The 27,691-nt window shown below is 39.2% G+C and overlaps 4 protein-coding genes across 7 annotated transcripts; 2 read left to right on the top strand and 2 right to left on the bottom strand.

The window, feature by feature from the left end:
- Positions 1-620: 620 nt before the first annotated feature.
- On the top strand, positions 621-6,677 carry LOC117446657 (zinc finger protein Eos-like). 4 transcript variants are annotated; one of them, XM_034082973.2, is made up of 8 exons: positions 621-742; positions 1,824-1,881; positions 1,991-2,095; positions 2,380-2,634; positions 3,179-3,346; positions 3,453-3,602; positions 3,890-4,021; positions 4,572-6,677. In XM_034082973.2, exons 2-8 carry the CDS (start codon positions 1,842-1,844, stop codon positions 5,411-5,413), a joined length of 1,692 nt encoding a protein of 563 aa, XP_033938864.1. In that variant the 5' UTR covers positions 621-742; positions 1,824-1,841; the 3' UTR covers positions 5,414-6,677. The 4 variants fall into 4 exon arrangements, with proteins under 4 accessions (XP_033938864.1, XP_033938868.1, XP_033938866.1 ...); XM_034082974.2 differs by lacking the exon at positions 621-742 and adding an exon at positions 1,173-1,248; XM_034082977.2 differs by lacking the exon at positions 3,179-3,346.
- A 2,662-nt stretch (positions 6,678-9,339) lies between these two features.
- On the bottom strand, positions 9,340-11,220 carry LOC117446658 (small ribosomal subunit protein eS26). Its single transcript, XM_034082978.2, has 4 exons — positions 11,127-11,220; positions 9,878-10,055; positions 9,666-9,796; positions 9,340-9,434 (listed from the first exon to the last, which is right to left on the bottom strand). The coding sequence occupies exons 1-4, from the start codon at positions 11,127-11,129 to the stop codon at positions 9,399-9,401; spliced, it is 348 nt and encodes a 115-aa protein (XP_033938869.2). The 5' UTR covers positions 11,130-11,220; the 3' UTR covers positions 9,340-9,398.
- A 1,087-nt stretch (positions 11,221-12,307) lies between these two features.
- fkbp11 (FKBP prolyl isomerase 11) lies at positions 12,308-14,499 on the bottom strand. The gene is made up of 6 exons (XM_034083222.2): positions 14,144-14,499; positions 13,994-14,056; positions 13,237-13,324; positions 13,074-13,107; positions 12,841-12,911; positions 12,308-12,558 (listed from the first exon to the last, which is right to left on the bottom strand). Exons 1-6 carry the CDS (start codon positions 14,267-14,269, stop codon positions 12,350-12,352), a joined length of 591 nt encoding a protein of 196 aa, XP_033939113.1. The 5' UTR covers positions 14,270-14,499; the 3' UTR covers positions 12,308-12,349.
- Positions 14,500-17,745: 3,246 nt separating this feature from the next.
- Positions 17,746-23,256, top strand: LOC117447170 (ADP-ribosylation factor 3-like). Its single transcript, XM_034083828.2, has 5 exons — positions 17,746-17,820; positions 19,659-19,911; positions 20,013-20,123; positions 20,207-20,331; positions 20,842-23,256. Exons 2-5 carry the CDS (start codon positions 19,764-19,766, stop codon positions 21,001-21,003), a joined length of 546 nt encoding a protein of 181 aa, XP_033939719.1. The 5' UTR covers positions 17,746-17,820; positions 19,659-19,763; the 3' UTR covers positions 21,004-23,256.
- The last annotated feature ends 4,435 nt before the right edge of the window (positions 23,257-27,691 follow it).

Genomic DNA, 27,691 nt, shown 5'->3' with positions numbered 1-27,691 from the left:
AATACATTATTATTGGCATCGCGAGCTGAAAATATATTGGTCCAATTTATTCATTGACATGTCAAAATATAGGGTCTGGTAATGCAGATGAAGCAGGTGTCCCTCAACCTGTGGCTTCATGCCATTCTTTAGTACAGAACACATTTTGAAAAAAGTATTATCATTGTTTTAAACGTACCAACTGTTATCTGATCTGATTTACATACATTAGAATACCTTACATATATTGCATAAATACATCAAATTAATATGTGTTGTATTCTACCTGGTGTCTCTGTATCTTAAATATTATTATTACTACACATTGTAACCTGTTTTGTCTGTATGAATTTGAGCTGTTGTTTTTGGTTAGTTTACATCAATTGTTTAATCTTTTTATTTAATTTGTTTCTCTCCTGTGGAGATCCATAATGTAGACATGTTCTATATGTTCTATTCATTCAAAAATAACTACTAATAAATATAACGGTAATGTAAAACAACACACATATCGTGTTAGCTGTGTTTGCTTGTGCTAAATAAATAATTAAAGACATGTTGTAAGTTCATTTCACAGTTTCTCGTAAAACATATTCGTGGTTCAAGTGAGGCCATTCACTGTTGCTTTTTGAGAGGCAGAGGTTAGGCATCTGACCGGAAATTGTTTGGATCTGGAGGTAAACGCTGCCGGGGGATGCTGCCGTCATAAACAGGCAGATGAAAATACAGAATAATCTCACTGAAACGGCCCTGACAGGGACAGGTAATGCGACAGTTACTGCGATAACCGTACAACTTCAAAAGTACTTTCTATGATTGACTATCTCCGCTGTACGGTGTTGTAAAAGTCGGCTTCAGTGCTTCAGGGAGAGCTAGCTCGATAGCTCAACACTGGCTGGTTAGCAATTGCATTTGGGAGGGGGTGGGTGCCATAGCAACCGTTTAGGAAACATTGACAGTGGCTAGCTAATGACTAACGTTGGTTTGTATTGCTAGCTATAAATACAACCTCGTAAAGACTTGGGTGTCCATTGTAGTGCCATTAATACTATTAATGTCACAAGTCAACGTTATATCCCTTGCGTCATCTCCCACATTACTTAGCTTTAACTTTGCGACATTCTTTTCAATAAACTGCCGAGGATGGCAGACTGATGTAGCGTTGTAGTGTGAAGTTTAGCTAACGGTAATTTCACATGCTAACGTTAGCCACAGAGGCCGACCCATAGATTTAGGTCACCTCAAATCCACCGTTATGTAAACGTCAAAGTAAAGGCTATCTTTCTTGATCACGATGTGTTTATCAGACATGTCTCAAATGAGCACAATGTTAGATTAGCCTGAACATTAGCCTACTTTATTAATGTTGTCATTGGTCAATGAGCTGATCTGTGGCTGCTAAGGTTTGAGTTGACGCTAATTTAGCTGCTAGTTAACTGTTGTCTGGTTCGATTACTTAACAACTCATCTTCAGCTCATATATTTGAAGTGCTAGTAGCTAATGTTGCAGTTAACATTGGTGCAGTTCACGATGTATTTCTTGAGTCAAGTTGCACTGACAAGTTTGTAGTTAGCTGACATTCATGTGTGATATCACAATATCTTTGTATTATAATCCTAAACTTCTCTGAATTAAGTTTTCATGCCTTGTCCAAATGACTTTATAAGTGTATCAGGGGTTATATTTTACCCATGTGATGTCAAGTTTGACCTAGGCCTGTAACTACTGAATGTTTACCTGTTGTATTAATAGGGGTTGCACAACACACGTTGGGCTAGATGTGAGTTTTTTTATAGAGATAATTCAGATTGATTTTTAACATTTTGCACAACTGTCATTTCAGTATTCAGCTTGAACTAGTATGGATGTTGAAGACTGCAATGTCCCGTCTTGCATTTCAGGTAAGACTCCTATCTTTCTCTTAATTCAGTTTTAACAGTTGTACATACTTTCATTAATTAGCACGTGGTTCAAATGACAGATCTAGCTTGTGCCACTTCTCTATTGCAGCTAGTGGAGACTCTTCAATGGAAAGAGAGTTTTCTGGGGCTCTTGGAGGAGCAACAGTGAGCACCCCAAACAGCAAGGATACCTCCCCTAGTCGCTCACTCAGTGGTAAGTGAGTAATGGTTATTCACCTCTTTTTAAGTTCAAATGTCATCCTATTCTTTGCACTGTGAAACCAAACCATGATAAATAGAAAGCCAACCAAAAGTATCAGCTTCTCTCAGATTTATACTAGCTGAACAGACTACGGCTTGTGAAAGTATACGGTGTCCCTACTTTTATCACATAAGTAATGGCAAATAAGCACACTGTTGTCTCTTTCTCTTAAATCTGGCGATATGCTGGTTAAAAGTATTGAACAACTTCTTTGTGTTTGCTCTTTTCCTCTGTAGCCAACTCGATTAAAGTGGAGCTGTACAGTGATGAAGACCCAGGCCGCAGTACTGAAGATGAAAGAGGGGAGCGGCTAGAAGAAGGGGGTCCTGATCTGGGATCTGAGGCTGTTGGAGGCTACAGGGAGCTCACCAATCCTGAATCCATGCAAGCTGGAGCCACCAGACTTCCAAATGGAAAGCTCAAGTGTGACATCTGTGGAATGATCTGCATTGGCCCTAATGTTCTCATGGTGCACAAACGCAGCCATACAGGTAACTGATCAGTTCAGTTCAGATAAGTCATCTCTGTGAGAAAACATTTGCTTTATGTGAAGGATATAAGGTCAGACACATGTCCAAATACATAGCATGGATGTTGAAAATAAATATTGTGTTTTTCTTATTCACATAACCTTCTACACACATTGCTGTGTTGTTGCCATTCTGTACTGAAGTACTGAACAAATAATAATAATTTGTGTTCTTTGCCAAACTATTTACTGGAAGAACTTGTCTTAAAGCCATTGTTTCAGCTTGATGAACAGCACATGGAAGTTTGTGATATTACCCTGAAATGCCAGAAATAAGGTTACTGTTCCACTCCATTTGTGGGTGAGATTATTTTTACAAGAAATCAAAGAGTGATGGGAATGAAGAGGGAATTGTTAACATGAAGAAGGATGCTTTCCAACCTCTTTCTAACGCCAACAATTATATGAGTATGGGTCAAGGGGATTTAGTCATGGAAGGAAATTAGACACACGTTATTTTAGATGTAATCCGACCATTTGGATTGATGGGTTCGATCTATCCCCAGGTGAGCGACCATTCCAGTGTAATCAGTGTGGCGCCTCCTTCACTCAAAAGGGTAACCTACTCCGCCACATCAAGCTGCACTCAGGGGAGAAGCCCTTTAAATGCCCCTTCTGCAGCTATGCCTGTAGAAGAAGAGACGCGCTCACTGGCCACCTTCGCACTCATGCCGGTAGGACGGGTTCAAGGCTGATAACAGTTTTTCTTTTCTTTATGATAGCATACAATATTGTGACACTAATTTGCCTTTAATTTTTTTCTTTATACTCTCTTCCCAGTATCCTCTCCAACTGTAGGGAAGCCTTATAAGTGCAGTTATTGTGGCCGCAGTTACAAGCAGCAGAGCACCCTGGAGGAGCACCGTGAGCGCTGCCACAGCTACTTACAGAGTCTGGAGTCACAGCAGCCCTCCAGTGCGCATAATACAGGTACAGTTTAATTGAATTCACGTAGGTGACATGTCACAGGTAAACAACATTTCCACAGATAAGATAGTAACCAAAATCTAAACATAGTGTCGTAAACATTTTCCAAACGGATGTAAATCTAGTGAAATGTAGTCTACAGTACCTCCTAAACAGAGCAATGAACACAACCTCTCACTTAGTTGCTTTTTTTTCCAAAAACCATCGTACAACTTAAACATTTGGGATAAATGCTGTCTGGGTAATAAGACACCCCCCAAATAACATTAAAGTTTGTTTGTACTCTGCAGGAGAGGAGATGAGAGAGCTAGAGTTTATACCAGACGCTCTACTGAAACCCTCCTCAGACAAGATGGCATTTATCGATCGTCTTGCCAACAGCATCACCAAACGCAAGAGATCCACACCTCAAAAATGTGTAGGTGAGCATTTGGTCTCAGTGGACAGGTTGAGGAAACTAAAAGTCGCATTAATTGGTTGAATTGGAAACACATACAATAGTACTGATCTTTTTCTTCAAGTGATTTCTATGTGCCCAAGCTGCATGATTGGCTGTTGATTCAAACCAAACTACAATGTGAATCAGAAAGATATGCACGATGAATTGATGTTTATTGATTAGTTACACACATCTTGTGCAGGAGATCTCTGGGTTTTACACAGGAAATACAGACTCTGAAAAACAACATATTAAATGCTTAACAGGAACATTTGTATTATTTAAAATCTTATACAAAGCACCATCATTTAGAAGCTTTTTAATCACATTGACTCTAGATGGCACATTCTGAACTTAATTATATTAAAAACATTTTGGGAGGAAATACAGAATTTGAGTTAGAATTCGAACCTCCAAACTAATCATGGCATAAAGAATGTTACCAAATAACTTGGCAGGCTGTTCATTTACCTGGACAAGATTTTGGACGTATTCCACAGATTTCCACAGTACATTCTGTTTCTCTTTTGCAGGACAGAAGCTCATACACCTCAACCTTGCAGATGCACCTTATGAGCTCGGCACTGGTTTGGATAAAGACGGGGAGATGCACGCGGAGGACTACGAAACCAGACACTTTACTCATCTGGGAGGAGAATACGCAGGTGTAGAAGGTAATGGAGGAGGAGGGGTGTCGGACACACTGAGGCCTCTACACCTTCCCACCACTCACCCCTCATGTTTAACAGAACTCAGGCCGCTCCACAGCTCCGTGGCTCTGGGCGCCAGACTGGACTGCACGGGGACTGGAGCCGGGCTGCGAGCTGCGGGGGTCGGGGGTCGGGAGGCAGCAGAGGGTCACGAAGACCTGCATGCGGGTCGAAGTCTTGCAGCCTCACCTAGCAACGGTTGCCATGACTCTACAGACACAGAGAGCATGCCAGACGAGCCCTGCAACAGTACCGCTCCGGCCCTGCACAGCAACAATGGCCATCATCTCCCTCACTCCAAAAACCACCACCCAGCGCCTCTTCTGGTTCCACATCGCAGGAGCCGGGACAGTCCCAGCCGCACCAAAGACCGGGGGGACGGAGCTCTCCCAGTTCCTGCCCTCGCTCCAACCCCAAGCTCCCCCACCGCGCCGTCCTCCACCTCTACAGAGGCGTTTCGAGTTGTAGACGGGGAGGGAAGAGCTGTGCGCTCTTTTCGTTGCACGCACTGCCGTGTGCTTTTCCTGGACCATGTCATGTTCACCATCCACATGGGCTGCCACGGTTTTCGCCAGCCTTTCGAGTGTAACATCTGTGGACACCGCAGCCAGGACCGCTATGAATTTTCTTCACACATCGTCCGAGGGGAGCACATTCTTGACTGAGGATGGTCAGCCTGCTTCATCTAGGGATATTTTTACACTGAGACAAGGACCTGGCTGGGTTTGGTCTGCACACGGGTTAAAGGAGACGCTAAATACATGAAACTAGGCGCTGGTACGCATATCCCAGGATTAATGGTCAGCTCATATGTGTGTTTTTTAACACTATAAGCGTGGTCCTTTGTACTTTTAAATGCACTTTGATCAATTAATCAATTAAAAAAGCACTTTTAATTCCTTGTAGATAATGAGACAATGCACTTTTTCATCCGCAGATGTGCCTTGCTCAAAAGTTCAGGATTCAAACCTGATGCATAAATTACAATATACCAATCTGGCTTTTGTCCATAACCTGAAAATTCCCTTCTTGTGCACTTTAACAGCTCAATAAGAAGTGAATAGGCTCACCTACAATATCATCTGTAGAAAGGTCAATGCCTTGTACTAAAAGCACTTATTTATTTAAATGATTCCCTTACAAATGTTAAGTTCTACAGAGTTTTTACAACTTGGGGTTGCCTCATGAAATGCTTTTTATAATGTAAAAAAGTGCAGACCAAACTCAAAAACCAGGTCCAAGTCGAATAGAGGATTTTGAGGGGTTGTCCGTGAATAAGAAATGCACTTTTGTTTTTAACAGGGTGGGACAGATGGAACTGAGTGTGTGTGTGTGTTTGTGTGTGTGTTTTTGAGATGGTGATATGACAGAACCTGTGTGTTATGGAAGTTAATTGAATGATTAAGGTAGAAAATGAAGGCCTTTGTGTGAATGCCGTGTGGCCCAATGTACGAAATGTTTGTTTTTTTCTCTTCTATTACTGCTTTTGTTGCACTGATACCTGCCAGAATACTTTAATTATATTAAACTATTTTATTGAATACATTAATGACCTGCACATTTCTCTAAATGAGAAAAAAAGGTTTTCCCCCCTCTGGGAAAAGAGTACGAGTATCACTGCCACAATTGTAGAGATTACTGAATAGGTTAGGGTCTTAACAAGTCTTTAACATTTGCTCTTCCATCAAACTGCACACCAACACAAATCTATTTATATTTTCTAATTATTTTTGATGTTTTTATCTTATTGTGCCTTTCTTCACCTTGATCATATCTTGTTGACCAGAATCATGTCAGATCATTGTTGGTGATTTTAAATAACTTAAGTTACAAAATAAAATTCGTTATTCAAGTTTTTCCAGACAATAGTCCACATCTTATAGCTTTGCACAATATTTATATTCTCCCACTCTTCACTCCCTCACGCTGATTTTCATTAATGTGAAAAAAACACTTTTACTAATTTATCAAAGACTAACGGGCAAGGCTTTTGCTGCTATGACATGAATACGTGCAGTGGCAGTTTAATACGTCCTCACAGGAAAAACGTTTAGATATTAGATTTTATTTGAACACATTTTAGTCCACAGTGAAAAGGGTTTTTCTTTCAAAATGCTGGTTATGATCTATGATATAACCTGTATTGGTAATAAGGTGCAGAAATTAAATGTACGTTAACCCTTATGTTGTGTTCGGGTCTCCCGTGACCCGTTTCAAGTTAAAATGATATAATAACTACGCTCTAGTTTTTTTGATCGGAACAAGGCGTCGTGATATCCTCCACAACAGCTATATAAACACTACAAAACTAATTTTGACCATTTTAGCCAAGTCTGAAGGTCTCTAAAAGTGCATAATTTGGTGTTCGGGTCTGGGGAGACCCAGCAGCATTGTTGTGGGTCACTGGGTCAAATGTTGCCCAATCAAAATTAATCTTTGACTTTAGACACCTCACCCCCTTCATCCACTGTAACAATAATTGTACGCAACATGCACCTGGTCTCCCATCCCTCTGGCCCCCCTCCCCCCACGGGAACTCCACCTTTCTCAAAGAATATGTACACTAACACTTGAACCTGAACTCACACATGCACGTGGGCAATATGTGGTGTAATGTGTTTTGGGCCATAAAATAAAATTACAACAAGATTGTACGGTTACGAATGCATAAGTAATAATTGTTTTTGTGTTTTGGACTGAGATAAATCATGGGTCAAAATTGCCCCGCGAACACCATGAACGTTAACAGCTTTCGAACACAACACAAGGGTTAAGAAAGATGTTTCACTTTCAGCTCTTGATTCTGTTTTGACTGTTTAAATGGTAAAACAATAGAGATAGTGGTCAAGAACTCCTTGTTTATATTTCAGATTCATCTCCATGTTCTCAATCTAAATAGTCACTCAAATAACTTTAGGACAAACTGAGACATATTTTTCAGAGACCCACTGATATCTAGATTTCTAAATTTGTATATATTGCCCAAGAGCACCTTTGCAGATTGAACAAAATCCACTGACCACTCAAGGCTTTAAGTGTATACTTAGGGATCCTTTCTAGTGTTATGAATGATTCCATGGATTTCTCATAGGATGACATGTCTCTTTATCTTCTAATCTCAACCAAAGAACCACTTCTTTCTACTTTGAAAATGACAGTTGCAAAAGGGGGAAAAAATGCATCGAGTAGGAATAAGAAAGAAACGGCAAGGTAATATTTTTGTTTTTATTGCTCCTTTATTTAAACCTTGTAGATGTTCAAACAGAATACTTTCCAGGAGGTATCTCCACTTAGCTTTACAGAAGACATCTAGAAAAGATCATTTGGAGATTCCTTTTCAAAATAAATAAACTAAGTTTACCCTATATGTTCTTTTGCTTTAACAATTGTAACAAATTATGAAGTGGAGTTGTACTTGTTTTGATTAATGGTTAGAAATCTTATTGCACAATACTGTATGAGATTTTAAAGGGAGCGTCAGGTGTTGACACAAAGCCCTGTGGGCTTCTCCCCATTACAGAAACACATTTAAATAGGTGGACAAATATTTCACTTCTAAAGTTGTAGTTTTATTTAATATTCAAATTAACTTGCCTTAATATAAAAATATAGACTGAGGTCATGTCAGGAGAGAAGTCTGCAGTAAGTCAAACATGGCAGTGAAGCTTGAGATGCAGTTTGCTGCAACCTTACTTAGAAAACCATTGACATCACTAATGTAGATGGTCAACACCAAAGTAGTCACTGAACTTGACATCAGTTTTACTTGGACAAGAGCTTAGACCTATTGACTGGATCCAACTTCACTGTATATTGGGATTTAGGCCAAGGCTTGTAGTTAAACAAGGCCCAGGTGTGATTATTCTGTTTAGTTGACTTGGCTATTGTGCCTTATGTATTCTTTTGCCCCCTGCTCATTACAAAAGATCACATTGTTTTTCCATCTTTGACCTGAAGAAAGATATTTATTAAATTCATTATGCATAAGGGTTTTGGGAATGCAGACTGCCAAAGAACCAACTAGATACAGTGTGGAACATTCTGAATTTTCAGCTGTTTTGTCGACCTCAAGTGTGACTGATCTTGTACAGAAATAGAAAACTACTTGGCTAGCTCTCAAAACTGTTCATTTTGTTCTCCAAAAATAAGCAAACTTGTTAGAAAATGATCTGCTCTTTTCTGTGGAAAAATGTAAAGTTAGGGGTAATTTTTCTTCTTCATGTGCAACACTAGACAGATATGTGCTTCTAAACCTGATGCATGCAAAACAAATGCTGTTCGCTCCCCAACCTTTGACTTTTAGACACAAAGCTAACCAAATAAATCCATGTATAGACTGTACTACTAGAAAACTAGTTATGTGTTCAATTTGCTTTGTTGAATAATTTCTTCCCTTGAGTTTTATCATATTTGTTAACCATCCCATACCGTTAATGGTTTGATATTGCTTTAAATAACTGCAGAGCCTTTTAAATTCCTGTAAGTTTTGTACTGTAAAAAGGTTTATTCCAAATAAAATACTTGACAGGCCTGTCTTTCCTGAAACTATCCACAATTGTGAGTTGAGAATAATTGACACCACACATTCAAGTTTTTGTAAAGAATTTTTTGAATTTATTCTTCAGATGTACAGCATCATCCAATTCTGCTTTACATGGGCTTAGGAGGGGCTCTTGGTGCACCGGCCTGTAAAGAAAAAAAGGGAACATTTAGACTTCTCATATAGACCCTTCTCACAGTGGACAATGTGACTTGTCAAACAAAAAGAAAACCCCATATCTGCATTCATTCAGCTGTGCCAGTTTCAACACCTGTGCTAGACCTCCTACTATTGGTCATAATATCTACTGTGACTAGGACTAAGTGTAGTTTGGCAGATCCAACAGTTAACGCAACAGACTAGTAGAAAGTACTTACCGCGGGCCTGAATCTGGGAGGTGGGGTGCGGTCTTTCCTTGCCTCACAAGAGCGGTTCCTCACCACCTTACTGTGGATGGCACAGCTGACACAGTAGTGGAGCTTCACGTAGAGTTTGGGCAAAACGTAAGCTGCAGGGTGAAAGATTCAGATTAGGACAAGCCACAAGAATCAAAAAGACAATTTATGATGCAAACGGCATGTTCTCTTACAGTCAAAGACACTGGCCTCTGAGATGTCTCTCACTGCCGCGGCCTCCACGATGTTTCTAATGACAAACTTCTTGATGGCCTTATCCTTGGGCACACAGCGGGCACAGTTGGTGCAGCGGATGGGCTGCACATGGCCACGACCCTTCTTGGCACGACCGTTATTCCTCCTTTTCTTTGTCTGTAAAACAAAAATCAGAAGAGTCAGAGACATACAACCTAAAACAGCACAATAGCTATGCTTCTATTTAACAAAACAACTTAAGTACCTACAATTGGCATCAAAGTCAAGCCAAAGGTCTGCTTATGTTTAACATTAAAGAATTTCCCCTTTTAAATAAAAATAATTTGTCCCCAAGTGAATTGCAAAAAGTATTGATTTTTACCCAATACAACAACTTTTATCCTACCGTATACAAATGTAAGTACCATTTGTAAACTTTTTTAAATATCTTGCATCGCAAGTGTAATTTGACAACTGTTGGCATGCTGAATACAATGTTTTTTGGTTACCGTGTTTGCCTTTTTATTTAATTTCCTAGCAATATGTTATTTGCATGCACAATACACGAAGTAAAATTATATTCAAATGAAGACCTATATGGCAATTAACCTTTTTAATACAGCACCAACAGTCCCTAATCCCGGGATTGGTCAATCAATTGCCAGTCTTCCAATACATATTTTTTCCCCAACAGGCTTTGAGCAAGATAATACGTCAACATTATCTGAGAATAGCCCGTACACTTAACTAATCATAAACGCAATGCAAATATAAGATGGTGGGGGGAATTAACCATAATCGTGTATCTCTCCTAAACCGGGCTTTGTATAGTGTTGTATATGCATGTGATGGCAGCGGTGCCTCAACCCGGCAGCCATTGCACCACACGTAAAACAATAATAATTTGAAGCTTTTGAGTTATGTCTAACTGACACATTGGTTCACATCGTCGGCATAAAATAAGATATATAATGAATCCACGCCACTTTGTGGTGTATTTCCACATATTAACATCATCCTTCGCTGTTTCACAGGAACACATGCACAAAACTGTTAGCATGCTAACAGCTAGCATAAGGCCCCGACTATTTTTATTAATACATTCGAGTGACATTTGTGGACTTTTTCTACACATCATTGTATAGCTATGTCTTTAAATGGGAATAATACTCAATTACGTGTGATAATTCGAATAAAATGACAGTAAATTCAGTTTTTGCCACACGGCCGCCGCTGAAACACACTCACCATGTTGCACGGGAAGCTGGAAAGAGGACCGGAAGAGGTTGTACCGCCAGAAGTAGGGCCATCCGCTCCGCCCTCAAGATATTTATTTCAAAAATACAATCTTGTAGATGCCCTATGTTGTTTATTTTTTTCTACAGAATAGTGTGTTCGAATTGAGTGTCTAAACTAAATAAAAAAAATGCACAAAATAACTTAAGAAAAATAACCTCATTCTTATTTTAATCGCGGAGGGATATCAGTGTAGTGAACGTTTTCTTACCAGCGTAACGCGAGTGAGAGGAGTTCATGGGTGGAGGCACACTGGCAGTGCCGTCGAGCACCGCCGTATAGTAAAACAAGCCCACCTATGTTCCTTACTCTACTGAGAGCCATAAAGTGCGTTAAAATATTATTTATTTCATATCATAAAGATAAAGTGAGTTTCACACTCATTTTGCGATTGGTTCACGTCCCGATCGGAGTGAGCTGGTAGCTGGAGAGTTGCCAGTTCACCTCCAGGTGCCCTTGAGCAAGGCACCTAACCTCGAAACTGCTCCCTTGGCACTGGGTACCTGGCAGCCTCTCTGCACTGCCACCTCTCCTATCTGCATGTGGTTGTGTGTGCGTATATCCTCTGTGTTTGTGCATGTATATCCTCCCCTGTGTGTGTAATGTGTGGGGAAATAAATGTCCCTGCAGGGATTCATAAAGTGTATCTTCTTCTTCTATAAATGTACAGCCAATCATTTCATAGTACATTCTGCAATGTTCGATATTTAAGGATGCCTGTTTATTTGTTCAACTTCAAAAATGACAATTGAATTCCAGACTTGAGTCAGGTTACTTGTTGAAAGTGAGGTTACTATGTGGCAATGTGATCACAGAAGTATGCACTACATTTACATACAGAAATAATTAGCTTTAATAATGTAACTTTAAGGAAAACATAATCTTTATGGATATATGTTACCTATCTCAAGATGGAAGGCTTATTGTGCATGCTGTGTGAAAGGTTGATAGAGAGACAAACTGTAAAGCTTTGGTTAATAGCTTCTCTGGTAAGAGAAGTTTCAGACCATTATAACTTACCCAGGATTAAAAGACAGTGAATTTATACATAATTACAACATTTCCTATCTTAATTCCCAGAATGGTTTATACACAAAGCCAATTCAGATTAAATAAAAATAAAGAACACCAAATACAATTAAAAAACTTTATTTAAATAGTTTTGTGGCTTGTCCTTATTTCTTCTTGATCTTCTTATCCTTTGACTTCTTTTTGCTTGGCTTCTCTGCATTGGCCTTGTTGTAGAGGTAAAGGCCCACCAGGCCCAGCAGAGTGGGCACCAGAGCCAGACACACGAGGGGGAGCACGTCCGTCACCATTTTCTGCCATGGCGTCTGCTGTGTCAGAGAAACAACCTCCACCTCGAACTCAAGGACAGCGTCACCTAGGAGAGATCCAACTCACGTTTAATGTGTTTTACTTTTTTGTTTTACAAATGAAAATGAAAAGTGAAAAAAGAGATGAGACTTTATTAGTCAGCAGGTGAAAAATTAATTATTTAATTGTTTGCACTTCAGTGTGTGCGTACATTCGGTTCACAAATAGGAACATATACATATATAAATAAACAACTAATGAGACTTATTATTTTTTTGTTCATGATTGTACATTTTCACCAAGCCCTTTGCTCATATGTCTGTGTGATTTGTCTGCATGGGTTCAGTACCTGGAATTGTAGGAGGGTAACCTTTTTTTCCATATGCGAGGTGAGATGGAATAGTGGCTTTAATTTTTTGCCTAAACGAGAAAAAGAGAACACAGTTACAGGGGAAGAATTTCTCATATTCCATCACAAAATTATAAACTATAGTAGTTTTTGCAATGGCTTAAGGCTGCATGCAGACAAGTAAATCAATTGATAGGCTCTTTCTTTCAAATGGACCTTCACATTTTACTTACCCTTCACACACGCCAACCAAGCTTTGTTCAAGACCTGATAAGAAAATCACACAGAGAAATTCAATCAGCAAAGCGAGCACATTCCCCAGCACACTCAACATGTTGCAGAACTCTCAAAAGTGCCACTGATTGAGCAACACACAATGATTTACTGTTAATTTACCAGCAATAACTGTCCTCTTCCCCAGCTCTACCACAAGCGGGTCCACGGATAGTGACGAGTCGATCACCTTTCCATCCAACAGTTTACCCTGGATAGTGAAATATACATGGTAACGTGTGAGATGGTGACAGGAAAGAACAACACTAAGATTGGAATGATTGATTTGTTTAAATGTATCAACTCGAGAAGTTTGAGTATGCAGCCTTTTAGGAGGTATACTTGACTACGTTATTCTTCAAAGAAAATATAACAACATATATAATGGATTCTTAATATTGTTATAATTTTATCTACCGAACGATTAGTCGATTCATCTATAAAATATGTGTCTGATGAATCACTCATGACAAATAACATTTAGACTGAGTTTTCTATTTCCTAAAGATCAACATGTGTGAGCCTCCAGAGAGCCTCCTGTAGGCCTACTATAAGAATGCCTGGATGGTTGGGCTTTATTGCTGACGTGTTGCACCGCCCCATCACTCCATAGTAATAGCAGCACACGAGACAATCCCAAATCAAACGTAGGCCTACTGCTTGACAATAAACCACAATCTGCCCCATTTTCATTTCGAAAATGCAGTTCTGACAGCTGCTGAACCCAGATCTGTCTGTAATACATAAACACAGCGGGTTCCCATGGTTCATGCAGACGGTGCCACATAGACAACAACTGCTTTCGTCAGCAGCTGGGTCCGCTTCCCTGCGATTTATTACAAAACGCAGACATAACGGATTGTTGTGTCCGTTGTCTTACCGTGTAGTGGATTTTCAACGTATCTCCCATTCTGGAAAGTACAGAGCAAGTTTCGGGTTGCACCTTTGGGTCAGAAGAGTTAACTGTTAACACTGTTGCATATATTTGGCAGTGGGTGTTATTGCTGCATTGTGACTGTGTCTGGCTCACCAGGGTCTCCACCTGCACCTCCTCGACATCATTTTCGTTTCCCTGCGAGAGTCCACAGGTGAGAACTGCCAGGAGCAGCAGGAAAACGGTGCTCTTCATCGTGAACTTCTGGAAAACAGCTGCCATCCAAACCAACAACTTCCGTGTTCAGGCTTCTTCTGCATACAGCAGCGGGGGGAGAGCGCGTGCCCCTGTGTGTCCAAAATGGCTCAGTCCCGAGTAATGCTGATGTGTTATTATGCTGTAGTGATAAGGACTCGCGGCCCGTGGACGTTGTCCCAACACCTGGGCCTCCTTACAGAGTCCGCCTCGATCATTCCGCCAGCATCCCGTCAACCGCTGGGGGGAGGGGGGTTGCAGCGGTAGCTCCGCAGAGGCGCTGGGGGGCAGTGCTCTGCAGCAGACTGTCAGCTCCTTTGCCTGTGAGTTATCTGTGTTATTGTTTGAAGCCCCTCACTAACACACTGATACTGACTTCAGAAGAGGACAGCAGACAATGTCAAATCAGGTGAAAGCCCATAATAACAAACATAGTATTTCGCTGTCATATTAAATGTGTATGGATAATAAGGGAACAATAACTTCAAGGAGGAAAAAGAAAGCAGACATACAAATATTAAATTGTCAACAAAAAAATACCTCATACCCAATAATTATCATTATTATCATAATTATTATTATTACTATTATTAGACATTTTATTATTATTATAATGTTTTTTACAGCTTTCAGGTCACCCAAGTACACTTTACAAAACCAGACAAGAGATTATACATAGTAAGAAAACATAATGTGCAAATTAAATAAAACACACATTGCGTGGTCATTTACAAAGTTGACAAATTAGATGATCTCAAACATGTCCACTAAGTTGAGACCTATTTTCTTCCGCTATATTTAACGATTCATCACCCTCTTTTTAGTTTGAGTGTAATGTATGAGTGCTGTCATGACTCCTGTCAAACAGAAAACCTCGATGACTTACTAACAAGATCATTAAATGTCAGCAACTCAAGTAGAGTAGTGATTAATCAACCTATAAGAATAGCTTGATTAACAAAGATTGGAAATGTATAAACACTATTTATTCAAATTTCTGAACTACAACTCTGTTACTCTCAAAAAGCCAAACTTGTACCTGCAAATTGAGATATAATTTTTGTAGAGTCTGTGCTCATTCCATCTTGTCAACTGTGTTGTTTTCATCTATAAATGACTTCCACTCCCCCTCGCTTTATTTGCAATAATGACCTGCAAAGCAGCAGAGCGGCAAACATTTGAACCACCAACTGTCTCAAGTCCTCTATTTGCCAGGATGCCTTGGAAGTATCATTTGCGCAGCTTGCAGTATGTGTGCCACATGCTCATGTATTAGATAAACAATACATTTTTATGACAAACGTTAGTATAATCTCAATGATATGGTGCCAGCTAAACAAACCTAGTCTGGTCAGTGCTAGGCAAAATGCCATGGTGTTGCTTGCTCAAGCATTGTGCTGCTCTTTATTTCTGTCCACTGAATCCTGGTGAGCAACAGTGTAGCACAGTGTGTCAAAGCATTGTAAATGTGTGGTGAATGTTTACTTAAATGTCTGAAATAGCAGTAAAATACAGATTCCCTCTTTACAAATAGGAGTAGGATCAAGTACATTAAAATGCAAAACATCACAGTGCAGCACAAAATGTAAACTAATGACTCATCTTTTTATGCAAAATACAAATAAAGCCTGCTTCCCCCTCAGATAACAGAACTATGCATAGCAGCATAGTTATACTTTGCTGGTAAAACAAACAGTAAGTCATTTTACGTTACATGATGTTTTATTTAGCTGACAATTTTATCCCCAGCGACATACAATAAGTGCAATAAACCGTGACGATACAAAATCAAAACACATCCTTGTAGTGTCATAAAGATACATTTGTATTTGTTTTCACGTACCTTGTTTGCCCCCATTGCCACATTTACCTAATGTGTTAAAGTTCTCTTTTTCATATAGGCGACTATAAGATTTTCTGTGGTTTAAAAATAGTATAGTCTATATCACCTAATTATTTACATTAAGGATTGCATGATTATTTCTATTCAGAAACTTTTATTTTGTTCCCCATTTGTGGATAAAAATATTGCACTATATGCAATTCTGAAGATAATTTCCTGAAGACGAACTTAATTTAACTTAACTAAACGTACTTGATTTCACACAAAAAACAGGAACTCTATACAACAGGATGTCAAGCTCAGTAGCAATTCAAATCAGCACATACATGACAATGATAATTTCGACTGAACTTGATGCTAAGTGGCATACAGCTAATTACAATGCACTGAAGAATGCTTTCAGCTTCTGGTCATCTCTTGGAAAACCTCCTGTGTGTGTTCAAGTGGAAGCTGGTGATGCTTCTCAGCATTTTGAATTGAAATTGATGCCCTCAATGCAATTATACTTTATTTAATTTTAAAATACACTATATTACACAACATTGCAAAATGTGTATATTTTGTTTCCTTTTTTGTTATGTCATGGGCAATAATTAAAAAAATATTTATTTTATTTAAAAAGAAGTCGAGAAGAATGACCACACCATTTTGTGTATAGGTGTCCATGACTAATCAGACAAATTAAGGAAGTAGTATTTGAGTCTTGGGTGGTTACAAACATGGCCCATTGAAAACAGAGAAACGAATATAACTGTTATGTGTTTGGAGAAAGAACACATTTTTCACCAGAGGTCATTTATTGGCACTACTTATTATTAATTTGTTGTTAAAGTTATGTGAAGAGTGATATTTATGTTATTGAAATTGAACTAAAAAAGAACTAAAGCTTTAGCAGCATGTTGTGTTTAACCTCATCCTTTATTTCATTGTTGTATAAGTGAAAAACCAAAACACTTACAAATCAGAAGTGAAGTGACAATGTTCCAAAATAATTTTTAAATGTGGCAAATCTTTATCAAACCCAAATACAATCCTGCTTGTAAAAAAGACAGTCAACCAGAGATGGAATCTTATGTACCTACAGTATATAAAAGTAGAAGTACCAGAGTGTAGTAATACTCTGTTCAGTAAAAGTCCTGCAGTTAAAATGTTACTTAAGTAAAAGTACAAAAATATTGTCACCTAAATAAACTTAAAGTAGGCCACCAAAATTAAAAGTACTCATCATGCAGATTGGTATATTTCAGAATAAGATATATTATATGTTTTGATTATAATTATTGATGCATTAATGTGTTTAGCAAAGCTGGTAAAGGTCAGCTAGTTTTAATGACTTTGTATACTGCAGGGTAGCTTGTGAATTTTCTCCAGGTGTAGCTAAAGACTTATTTAAGTGATGATTCCCACATCATTAATCAAAATCTGTAAAAGCAACTAAAGGTATGGAATAATTGTAGAAGAGTAAAAGTACACTATTCACATCTGAATTGTTGTTGAGTAGAAGTACTCATAAGTAGCATAAAAGGGAAATACGCAAGTAAAGGACAAGTATCAAATTGTACTTAAGTACAGTACTTGAGTATATTTACTTCCCCACCTCTGCAGTCAACCTATACTATGCAGGGTACACAATCAAGGTTTGGCTTTGACATCAAATCTCGCGAGATCTGGTTCACTGCTGAGTTCGTCTCGGAAAATACCGTGAGACATAGCAGCAGAGGAAAACTCGGCTAAGGTAAGTAAGGATACTGGCACCATGCACCCAGATAACACACACGCAGGTACCACCAGGTGATTAAATATCTTTGTGTTTAATGGCTGCCTTGTGGCGGCTGTGTAGCCTCGGTGCTGTCCGCTCTGTGGCTGCGGAGGGCGGCTCTCTGGCAGCAGGATGCCCGCTGAGGAGGGGATATAATCGGATGGATGAATGGGGTGGATCGGGTAGTTAGCTAGCGCATCGATAAAGCGATTAAAGTTAAACTGGTAAAGAGTTTACATTATTTTAGATAATGAGGAGGTCGTTAAACTTGGTAGCTGAGATTAAGTGTGCTTATTCGCAAACTGAAGCAGTGAGATGGACGGCTGGTAGCCATAACGTAACCGTGTAGCATCCTGCTGCAGTAACCTGAGTCCCCCGGAGCTGAATGAACATGATCAGGCCGGTATATCGTGCAGTAATCACATGTATATGAGCTCACACTCATACCTGTGAACGCACCTGAGAGGAGAGGATCTGGTGTCAGGCAGTGACAGGTGTGGCGGTCCTCTTCAGCACCATGGACAGGGCTGAAGCTAGTCTCAGTTCTTCTGGAGACTTTATTTATTTGTATTTTATCCTCTCTGTGTTAGCTCAAATGAGTCTGTTGATAATCTGAGTCCTTAACTGGCGTTGTAGGATGAACATGAAATATAACTTCTACACATACTGTTAAATGTAGAGCATTTGCAATTTGTAGATATGCCAGAATGTCAAAACATATTACATTACATTTAGAAAACATTAGTTGGGAACATTAAATATAACCTATAACACAACCCTCTGCATTAGTTATAGGTATCCTATTCCATCTGTGACAAATATTTGCTGTGTTGAAAGGCAACATACACATGTAAACTACCAGATAAATACATTAATACATTGAAATCAAATCAATCTGATAATCAGGCTTATAGCTAGTAAGAGGACTTTTTCACTTTGATAATTGTGTGCAGTTCTACTCTTAGAGAATGTTTTTGGACTCTGGAATGAAGCTTTGCAGTATATTACATCGTATACAGATATCGTGTTTTGCAACTACATATCTTTTGCATATCTATAAGAGTCGTCTTGAATGTTGCATGTAAAGGGGAAATTACTAGACTGTCTTTGGTGTTGTAGTATTTTTGTTTACCCACTTATTTCAACATCACTGATGTACAAAGAGATCATTAGATTTTATTTTCTCCACATCACCCAGCCCTTTATATAAAAGCATTTTACTCCTAAATTCTGCTGACACATAAATATGCACAAATGTTTGTTGCCGATACAATAATCAGAATGTTGGACAAAGCTGCAGACGTGTTGTTCTGTCCGTGTTTTAGTCCAGGTGGTTTTATGGTTGGGGATCAACTGAATGGTTTCAAGCCAGGCCTGTAATGTAGGACATTTTGAATGTGCTCTGAGGGCATGGCATTGTTGCAAGATCACATTTGAAGGAGAAAGAAAACAACGAGAAGGGTCTGAACAGATTGTGCTGCAGCCTGGAGTCTGACTGAAGGCAATTAGCATAGCTTGCACCTGTCTTAGTGTGGTGCATGTAGAAATCAGAGATCCTTTATTTGTTCCACAGCGAGGACATTTACATAAAAAGGTGACAGTTTCTGTCATGACTCATGGTAGTGCATAAGATCGTTAAAAGAGCAGGAGTGTGTCCTTCTTTGTAATTTAACAAAGGCCTTAAAGAGCATGTCATTTATTACTAATCATCTCTTTATTCCAACATGTTTGTGAGAATCATTCATCTGAATTCACAATGCAATATTGCATTAAACATAAAAGTAATAATGTGTATTTGTTCTGTTTCTTTTCAGCCCCCCTTTTTAATCAAACCTTGCTGGACAAGTACACATTTGTAAAAAATCATCTTTGATCAAGGTTGTAGCCACACACTGAAGTTTCAGAACCTCATCTGAATCATGGGGAACCTTTTTGGGAATTTGCTGAAAAGCCTCATAGGGAAGAAGGAGATGAGGATCTTGATGGTGGGCCTCGATGCTGCAGGAAAAACTACAATCCTCTACAAACTCAAACTGGGGGAAATAGTCACCACCATCCCAACCATCGGTAGGTGCTCAGTCAAAAATAATATCTGTTGCTAATTATTGTCATATAAATGGACCGCCATTTTTGTTTTACATGTTGTATGACCCCACTCTTATTTCCAGGGTTTAACGTGGAGACAGTGGAGTACAAGAACATCAGCTTCACTGTGTGGGATGTGGGCGGGCAGGACAAGATCCGCCCCCTGTGGAGACACTACTTTCAGAACACACAGGGTGAGAAGAGCTAATCAAACGCTACTTTCCTGTTCTTCCTCAGAAAGAATTAGAATGACGTTTTTTATGTTTGGCTGTTTCAGGTCTAATCTTCGTGGTGGACAGTAACGACAGAGAGCGTGTGAATGAAGCACGGGAGGAGCTGATGAGGATGTTAGCTGAGGACGAACTGAGGGATGCAGTCCTCCTTGTGTTTGCCAACAAACAGGCAAGAAACTATAAACTGTTCGGCATACGGTATATACACACTTATTGTACATATTGCATATAAATTGACACAAATGTAGTGTTGTAGTGGAAGATCAGTCCATATCAACAAAATAGAATTATACTGCTATAATCATTATTGTCTAAATTAAAAGATGATAATAAGCAAATCCCTCGTATGTGTAAACTTGGTAATACAATCAATTCTGATCTGAAATACCTTAGTTGAATGATGAAAAGCTTACAACCCTCTGGAAGTCTTTGATGGAAAAGAATATATACATAGTTTCGTTTGTGACCTTCTATCCTTTATATCAATTTATCACGTTTACAATATCAGTCAATATCACCATAATTAGATCTGTTTCAAACCAAAACCATACACACACATCTGCAGAATAAACAATACTTGCAATTTTAACCTAAACTAAAATGGAAGATATTTGCTTTCGAGTCACACAAAGCCAGATGACTGACCCTTGACTTCTCTCACCCTCTCGTGTCTGAACAGGACTTACCGAACGCCATGAATTCCGCTGAGATCACAGACAAGTTGGGCTTACACTCCCTGCGTCACCGTAACTGGTACATCCAGGCCACCTGCGCCACCAGCGGAGACGGCCTCTACGAGGGTCTTGATTGGCTGGCCAATCAACTCAAGAACAAAAAATAAACAGGAACAAGCAGCTGTCCAACTTTCTATTTGTTCCTGGAACGGGGGCTTCGGTTAGGTAGGGGAGATTTGATCAATAGGTGAAAAGCAAGAGTCATGATTTAAGGGATATTTTAGGCTTTAATTTTCAGTCTGTTGAGCTCTAAGTAGTTAACCTGTTAAGCCCCATAGCCCCTGCCCGAAACTGTGTCTTAGGGCTTTTTAACATTTAACAAACTATTAATGTGTCATAGCCACTTAACGGGAAGAAACTCAGCTAACTGACGATATGAACAATTTTTACCGAAACAAAACACAACTCTAACACCGAGCGTCTGAATTAGCACTAAGCGAAAGAGTACTAACGCACTTAGCACATAACTCACTGTAGAAATATGTTATACTTCATCGGATCTGCACAAACAAGACAAAAAACTTGCGGCAGCGAAGGCAAAACCAGACAACACACAACTTAGCTTTACGTAGAAAAAAACGGCAAATACGTCGTACCTTTGCTGTTTCTGATCAAAAGTTGTGATCAATGGCATTAAAACGCATAAAAACGCTGCTGAAGGTTAATCCAATGTCTCTGTGTCACATCATAACATTTCTGTCAAAAACTGAGTTTTCATACAAAGTGTATGAGAGCTGTAACCCAGCTTCCGGTTTTGGGCATGCTGGCTGCACATCACTCCCTTCACCAATGGTAATGTTTAGATGGATTTTTAGGAATTTCCCTCTCGATTCTATTGGTTCTAACGGTTCAAAAGTGGTGTCAATCACCAAAATTCGACCAATGGGTTCCAGAGACATGGCAAATCCACCCAAATGACCCCAGAAGTTGGTTCTTTCTAAAAAGGTCAAATGTAACTTATTTTGAATCAATCTTGATACAGGGTACTTATGTTATAGTTTGGATTCCTAAAGCTTTTAGTCTACTATCCCATAATTCAAGAGTGTGTTTCACTATAAGTAATGTTTTTTATTTGGACGGACATTTTTTTACTATGTTCAATCTGAATTTATACTTTAAAATAAAAACATCTATATTGATTCTGACTTTTCTACATCCAACTCACAGATGTAACCTTGCTTTGAGAAAAAAGATGATTAATTTACCCCTTTTACAAGTGAAGATATAGTCATTTGTTCTGGGCATGTCATTTTCGAGCCTGAGACCTAAAAAACAGGCTTGGGGCTTAACAGGTTAACAGTGCTTATTAGAAATTGATTCTCATGTACTTCATATAATCGCACACATACATAATGGACATTAATCACAAGCAATCACAGCACACACTTGCTTTTCCTGTGTCCACCTCTTGTCCTTAGGTGCAGTGTACTGTATGTTTGTCTCTAGGTGCTGAAACCAAGTCTCCACTGAGTCAGCAGTGAGTCAAAGATGACTTCTGGTTGATGTATTTTGGTTTCATCTGTCAGCTGTCCATACAAACAACTGCTCTCTGTCAGTTGCACTTCCTGTTTTTTTATGTTTTTCTAACAGAGCCATATTTGGGAACAATCACAGCTGATGCATGTCACCCTAATTCTACATTTCAATTTGTGAGCAATGCTGAGGCACTTCGATACTCAGATAAAGTGTGTAAATGTGTGCGAGTGTGCAGACATTCTGTGTGTGTTTGTGCGAGTGGTCAGTATTATTGGAGAACAAATTCAACAGGAGAGGAGTTTCCCCTGTCCCTCTTACTGCTTCATTTGTGAAATGTTTCAATATCTGTGTCATGATTTTACTACCAATGTTTCTGAAGTGTCAAAGTCGCCCTTTTAAAATGTTTTAAACGCACAAGACATTCTCAACCGCCTGCATGCGTACTGGTAGATCTTGCTGACATTTTTGCAAACCTTTCCATCCTGGGAGCTGCATGCACGTCGATGCTGCTTGTAGACGTTTCAAACTGCTCTCATTGTGTTCTGATGCTGTTTGCAGTAGGATGCCCATACTTACAATCGACCATTATCTGCATTTAGTATCAACATGCGCTGAATACAGTCAGCTTTATCAATTTTGTCAATGTGAAAGCAGTAAACAACACACACCACACATGACCTGCTCAGCTGCTGCTTATCTGCCTCCGTGGGCTGAGTACTCAATCTGCGTCAGGTTGCTCTCTGTGTTTTTGTCTCAGAATTGCATATCGGGGGGTAATAACTCACTGTTACTGAATGTGAATATTGTTGATGAGTCTATAAATGGCTGTAATATTTATTTGACATGCATATTGCTTTAGTTCAGTGATTATTATGTGAAAGAAAGCAGGGTAATCAGAACACATCCACGACGTGTGTCACACCTGAAATCAGCAGAACCCACAGACCTACGTCAGTAAAAAAACTTCTCGTGTGCCATACATGGGTACTACTACTCGTATAACAGTGACAGTGCAACATACTGTAAATCCACCCGAACATTGTGCATCTTTTGCATCTATGTTAAATCAAGAGTTTAATCATTTGGGTTTTGTCCTTATATGTAGAATTGACTTCTATTCCCTTTCAGCTTAATCGGTTCTGATTTGGAGTCACATATATTTATCTATAAAGACTGATTTAATGTATTTCTTAATTCCCTCATATGGTGGGTTTTATATCATCATTTTAAATTATTAGGTTTTCGTCTTTTGTTTTATCAGTTTACTTGATTCTTACTCAGCGGTAGATTTATTTGGTTGTATTTGGGGTGTAAGGAAACTTTGATGTAGACTGTCTGTGAAACAATGATAATCAGTGCAAACAAAAACATTAAAATGATTCATTCTGTACCGTTATAGTTACACAAGTAGATATACAAACGGTAAATAACGTGTTTCAATGCTGAGTGCAAGGAGACATCTGTATGTGATGTAAGACCAGAAGAAAAGTCCTGCTGTATTACAAATAAACCACTTTTCTGTACGACCTGTCTCATCAACTCAGTGTTACTGATTAATTTCCCATAAATATATTCATACCTCATATTTTACATTTATGTTTACAAGTGACTGAAAAGAGAATATCTGTGACACGCTTCCACCAGAAGAGGGCAGTCTGGTTCAAAGCATAAAGACAGCATCTCTACATTTTACAAATCAAAGTTGCATGTAGCTTTTTTTAACCTAATTCTTCTGATTAGCCCTCTTTAACAGCAAAACAAAAAACATACTCAACTTTGTTTTATAGCCTACTTCATGACTTTCCTTTGCGACCCAAACTGTAAAACTTGGATCTATACAATTGAATTTCCACAGCACAAGGCTACTCTCTTAAAACAATTGAAAATGTAAATGTTTAATTTGTGATTATTGTTATTATGTTGTACTTATGCACCAGGGCAGTCTGTGGGACCTTAAACAATGAGGACAAATAAAGCCACTATCGACAAACTCTAGAATTAAAGGGGAAATACCATTATTTTCAGACTCGCTGTTTGCTTGCGTAGTGTGAAATGTTTAGTCCAGAAAATCAATTTTGCTCTACAGAATTTATTATTGGGAGGGTGAAGCATCCACTTGAAGCCAAGGTTTAGAGCAACTAGGGGATTTAAAACACCTTCTCAAAATAATAGAGCATGTACAAATATTAAATAGATTTGTGGTACATTCTGATTGATGAGTTGATATTAAGGCAATTAAGAAAGGACAATAAAGTGGCTTTATGTCAGATTCCTGTGTCTTTTGTTGAGGAATGTGCAAAGTTTTGCAAAAAGTGCCATGTTGGACTGCTTGGGTCAAAACAGAAAATATGTTCAGAGTATTGGAGACTGATTTATTGTTTTAGCAACTGTTGGTGATTAACTGGCGTGTTGCGCTGTGGATAGAGCCTTGGTGTTGGGATAAGGGGAGCACAGGTTCAAACCCCACTGCAGTCAGCATGTTGTTGTGTCCCTGGGTAAGACACTTCACCCCGAATTGCTTCTGTGGGGATTGTCCACAGTGTAAGCCGCTTTGGATAAAAGCGTGTAACAAGTAACATGTAATGTAACTGAATTATTTCTGGGTAAAGTTCCTTACATTTATGACCTCAGCATCTTCACTATATATGTAATGCACTGTCTGTCTATTCTTTATAAACATTTGGCATGGTAAGGACAGAGAACAGCGCCATCTTTATGTGTTTCCCTGAACTTAAACAGGCTGTTTTGTGAGAAAATACTTCTGAAAAAGACTTCCTGGTAGTGGTGAAATATTAACCTTTTGTTTTGAGAACTTTGTTCTCCCTTTCAAATGACACTGACTGGAACAAATGTAAAAGACTCTTTTGTTTAATAGGCATTTTTTGTCAGATGTATAATTCTATGTAATTTAACCTGTTTGGGTGAGAAACGATATGTCTGAAATGTTAAGTGTGTGTGTGTGTGTGTGTGTGTGTGTGTGTGTGTGTGTGTGTGTGTGTGTGTGTGTGTGTGTGTGTGTGTGTGTGTGTGTGTGTGTGTGTGTGTGTGTGTGTGTGTGTGTGTGTGTGTGTGTGTGTGTGTGTGTGTGTGTGTGTGTGTGTGTGTGTGTGCGCTGCTGTGTGTGTGTGTGTGTGTGTGTGTGTGTGTGTGTGTGTGTGTGTGTGTGTGTGTGTGTGTGTGTGTGTGTGTGTGTGTGTGTGTGTGTGTGTGTGTGTGAGATAGACTTGAGCAGCAGGCAGAGTCAGTTTCTACAGAGCAGTTGAGCTGGCTCGCCCACTCTTATGGACAGACGATGTTTGCATAAAGCTTGAGTGACAAACTAACAAGATGTCGAGAGATAAGATTTTCAGACCAAACCACATATTTCCTGCTGTGCAACTTGTATATAATAATACTTGTGCGTCAAGTAATTAGCTGACGCTGTTTTGCACAACTCATACACACATAAGTCCAATGTACATCAGTCAAATCACGGTGCAATAAAATGATTCAGCAATCAAACAATCTTACCTTACCTTACCTTACCTTACCTTATCTAGGGCTCCAGAAAGAAGGAGTGGAGGGGTCAAAGCGCAATTGTTAAGATAACAGATGTAAGAAAGCTTCCTTTTGTGTGACACACAGAAGGAAACTGATTAAATTTTTTGGGAAAGTGTGTGTTGTTGTTTTTAGAGGAAAATTAGAGGGGATGTGATTTTGTTTTTTGCTTCAGTCAAAAAGATCATTTATTCATTTGATTTGGTCATTGGCAGAGAAGGAGGGTGACTCACTGTACCGACTGTAATGATACATCCACTCTGTATTTGCCTTTTCACAGTGATTGAGCAAGTACATTTTACTGAATGCAAGTTGTTATTTACTTTGATGTATTTTACTTGAGTATTTCCATTTTCTGCTACTGTAAACTTCTGCACCACAATTCAGAGGCAAGTATCGTACTTTTACTACATTACATTTACAACTTTGGAATTTCAGATCAAGATGTTAGTAATTTGTCTTTTAGGATATGCCGATTAAGATAAGTTTGTCAACATATTGAATTAATCACACTCAGTCTCTTTACGTCATGTTACCAAAAATCACACACATGGTTTCTAGCCTTTATCCTGTCATCCCCGTCGCCTTGAAGCCGAAGGTGCCATGTTACTGGGGAAGTTTATGGCACGTCATCCTAATTTCTCTCTGTCCACATCCCTCTCTGATTTTACCTGCCAAACTTTTTGATAAGGGCAAAATGTGACAGACCCGAAAAAACGATGTTAAATCTAAACTAAATCTATGTTTCTATTTCATCAATTGTAAGTCCTTTGTTAATTGTTCTTGATGTACTATGAATACTCTGCTGGACATGTTGTTGTATTAGCAGTGGGTTTTTTCTTTAGCTGAGAATGTGTTGCCATGTGTAAGAGCAACATTGTTATTGAGTTTTCTTTTGTCTTAGGGTTTTTTGCTATTATAGCATAGTGATAGAATAGAAGGGATGAAACCCCTCTTGGTCACACATGCAGAGCACACAGCAGGCTCTGCTCTGCATTCCTGCACCAGGAGTCTAGTACAAGGAGCAGTGGGCAGCTATTGTACAGCGCCCGAGGAGCAACGGGAGTGGGGGGTGAAGGGGGTTGTCACTACGGCAGGGCCCAGGAGTAGAACTGGGACCTCTCCAAGTAGAAGTCCACATTCCATATTTAGGTCTGTTCGGGGACTTGAACCGGCGACCCTACAGCTCACAGTCCATGCCCCATACTGACTGTGCCACTGCCGGATACATATTATATATTACTGAAATGAATTAATTCTTGTTTCTTTAAATGTTAATCCTGGGTTTTAATACGTTGCCATTTATTTGCGGTATGCGCTTTCTGTTTAATATGGAATGCTTTTACTTTGAAAGTATAGTGCTTTTTGATAATATTACTTTACTGTAAATTACAAACCCCCTCTGCACTAACATCCAAAGCCTTCTGCATCCAAACTTTGTGGGCTTGCATAAAGAATGAATGACATATAAAACATAAAATAAACAACATATTTAAAATGATTGATTATTGACACATAAGTTATAACCCTGAATCAACAACATGAAACACTTTTTGTTAGGACTTTTGTGACTCGTGCATCCATCCACTTATATTGGATATTTCAATGTGTTTTAAAGGTGTGCATCGTGTGTCCAGATGTTGTTGGTGTTGCGGCTGCTGACAGGCCCTCCCAGTTAAATCAGTGCCAGAGAAACAGACGCTCCGGCTGCTGATTGGCTGAGCTCTGGCTCCAATCACTGAGCTGTAGTGATTCCTCTCACACGGGCCGGAATAGGCGGCT

Source organism: Pseudochaenichthys georgianus, chromosome 5 (assembly GCF_902827115.2).
Source record: "Pseudochaenichthys georgianus chromosome 5, fPseGeo1.2, whole genome shotgun sequence".
Classification (NCBI taxonomy): Eukaryota; Metazoa; Chordata; class Actinopteri; order Perciformes; family Channichthyidae; genus Pseudochaenichthys; species Pseudochaenichthys georgianus.
Note: the sequence above shows the minus strand (reverse complement) of the source record. Positions and strands in the feature narration are given on the sequence as shown.